Source organism: Egretta garzetta, unplaced genomic scaffold, assembly GCF_000687185.1.
Source record: "Egretta garzetta isolate BGI_Z169 unplaced genomic scaffold, ASM68718v1 scaffold204, whole genome shotgun sequence".
In the NCBI taxonomy this organism is placed as follows: Eukaryota; Metazoa; Chordata; class Aves; order Pelecaniformes; family Ardeidae; genus Egretta; species Egretta garzetta.
In genome coordinates, this window is record NW_009259424.1 from 197888 (window position 1) to 199135 (window position 1248).

The 1248-nt window shown below is 58.8% G+C and overlaps 2 protein-coding genes across 3 annotated transcripts in view; one reads left to right on the forward strand and one right to left on the reverse strand.

Moving 5' to 3' along the window:
- CDH23 (cadherin related 23) overlaps positions 1 to 1248 on the forward strand; it is a gene marked incomplete at its 5' end in the record, with an annotated part of 196107 nt that overhangs the window by 167993 nt on the left and 26866 nt on the right.
- The window catches only part of VSIR (V-set immunoregulatory receptor), a 6610-nt gene that overhangs the window by 790 nt on the left and 4572 nt on the right, over positions 1 to 1248 (reverse strand). Inside the window, exon 2 of one of the 2 annotated variants that reach the window (XM_035892556.1) lies at positions 523 to 981. In XM_035892556.1, coding sequence (XP_035748449.1) covers positions 523 to 981 — 459 coding nt within the window. The remainder of the gene's footprint in view (positions 1 to 522; positions 982 to 1248) is intronic. The other variant, XM_035892557.1, reaches the window with a different exon arrangement.

The following is a 1248-nucleotide window of genomic DNA, read 5'->3' on the forward strand; positions in this document are numbered from 1 at the left end:
TTGGGTCTAAAAGAGAAAGTATCAGGAAATCAAGGGCAGCTCTCCCTGGGCAGCTTTCCCTGCTGGGCTCCTGCCCCAAGGTTGTCCACAAGCCCTGCATCCCAAGCAACGCCTGCAGCCCTTACACCCCGGCTTGCCTGCCAGCCGGCTCCTTTCATGTCGAGGTTTGTTTTCCTCTCTTCCCGAAAGAGGTTGAGGAAGATCAGCGAAACTATGTAGCATGGATTTTTTTTTTGTGTGTTCCAGCCTTTTGATATTTTTTTCTTTTTTTTTTTTTTTTTTTTTTTTTAAATTTTCCTATCCTCTTTTCCTGGCCCTAAGTCAAACCTTGAACATCTGCTGCTCCGTGACTCTTGCAGCACGGCTCAGGGCTTTCGGCATCAGCACGCCCCTGCCTCTCCAGCCCCATGCTGCACCCCAGCATCCCCCCTCCGGCCCTTCCCTCCCGCTTTGCCCCGATGCACCCCGCTATGGATAAGGGACCAGCAGGGGCTCCCCTTATCCGTTCCCCCCCCCCCTCACCTTGCTGGATCTGCAGCTCCACGAAGCCGTGAGCAACCTGCCGGGTGTGGGGCTTGTTGTGCTCCCGCCTGGCCTCCACGGCGTAGCAGCAGTAATTCCCGCTGTCCTGCAGCGTCAGGTTCATCACCACGATGTGAAAGGCGCCGTGGTGGTCGGGGACAAACTCCACGCCGTGATGGCTGGCTTGCCCCCTGAGCGGGGATTTTTGGGTGCCGTTGCTCGGCGGCTCGTGGTGCCTGCCCAGGTCGTGGTGCAGCTCCTTCTCGGTGATGTTGCGGATGTGCTTCTTCTCGGAGCAGCTCTGGTCGCCGTTGCTGCTGAAGTACCAGGTTTTGTAGAGGAGATCGTGGCGGTCGGCGAGGGGACCGCTGATCCGGCAGGTCAGGGTGACGTTCTGGCCCTCGGGGCAGATGCAGAGCGAGTACGGGGGGGGGATCAGGAAAGCTGCTGGCCCTCCTACCGGGGAGAAGGCACAGTGGCCAAGTCAGACCCTACAGCCCTGGCCTTCCCCTGAGTTCGCAGCAAAACGGGGATCCCTGCCCCGACAAGCACCCCGTATCCCAAGAGAAGGGTGATTTGGGAAGCACGGCGTGAGCCCTTCACTTGCTCTGCAGCAACGTCCCGTTAGGGCTGGGGGCGGAATGCCAGCCTAGAGCACAGCCCTGGAGGAGAGGGATGCTTTAAATACAGCTGAGCATCAGCTTTGCAGAGCAGGAGGGAGGCAGA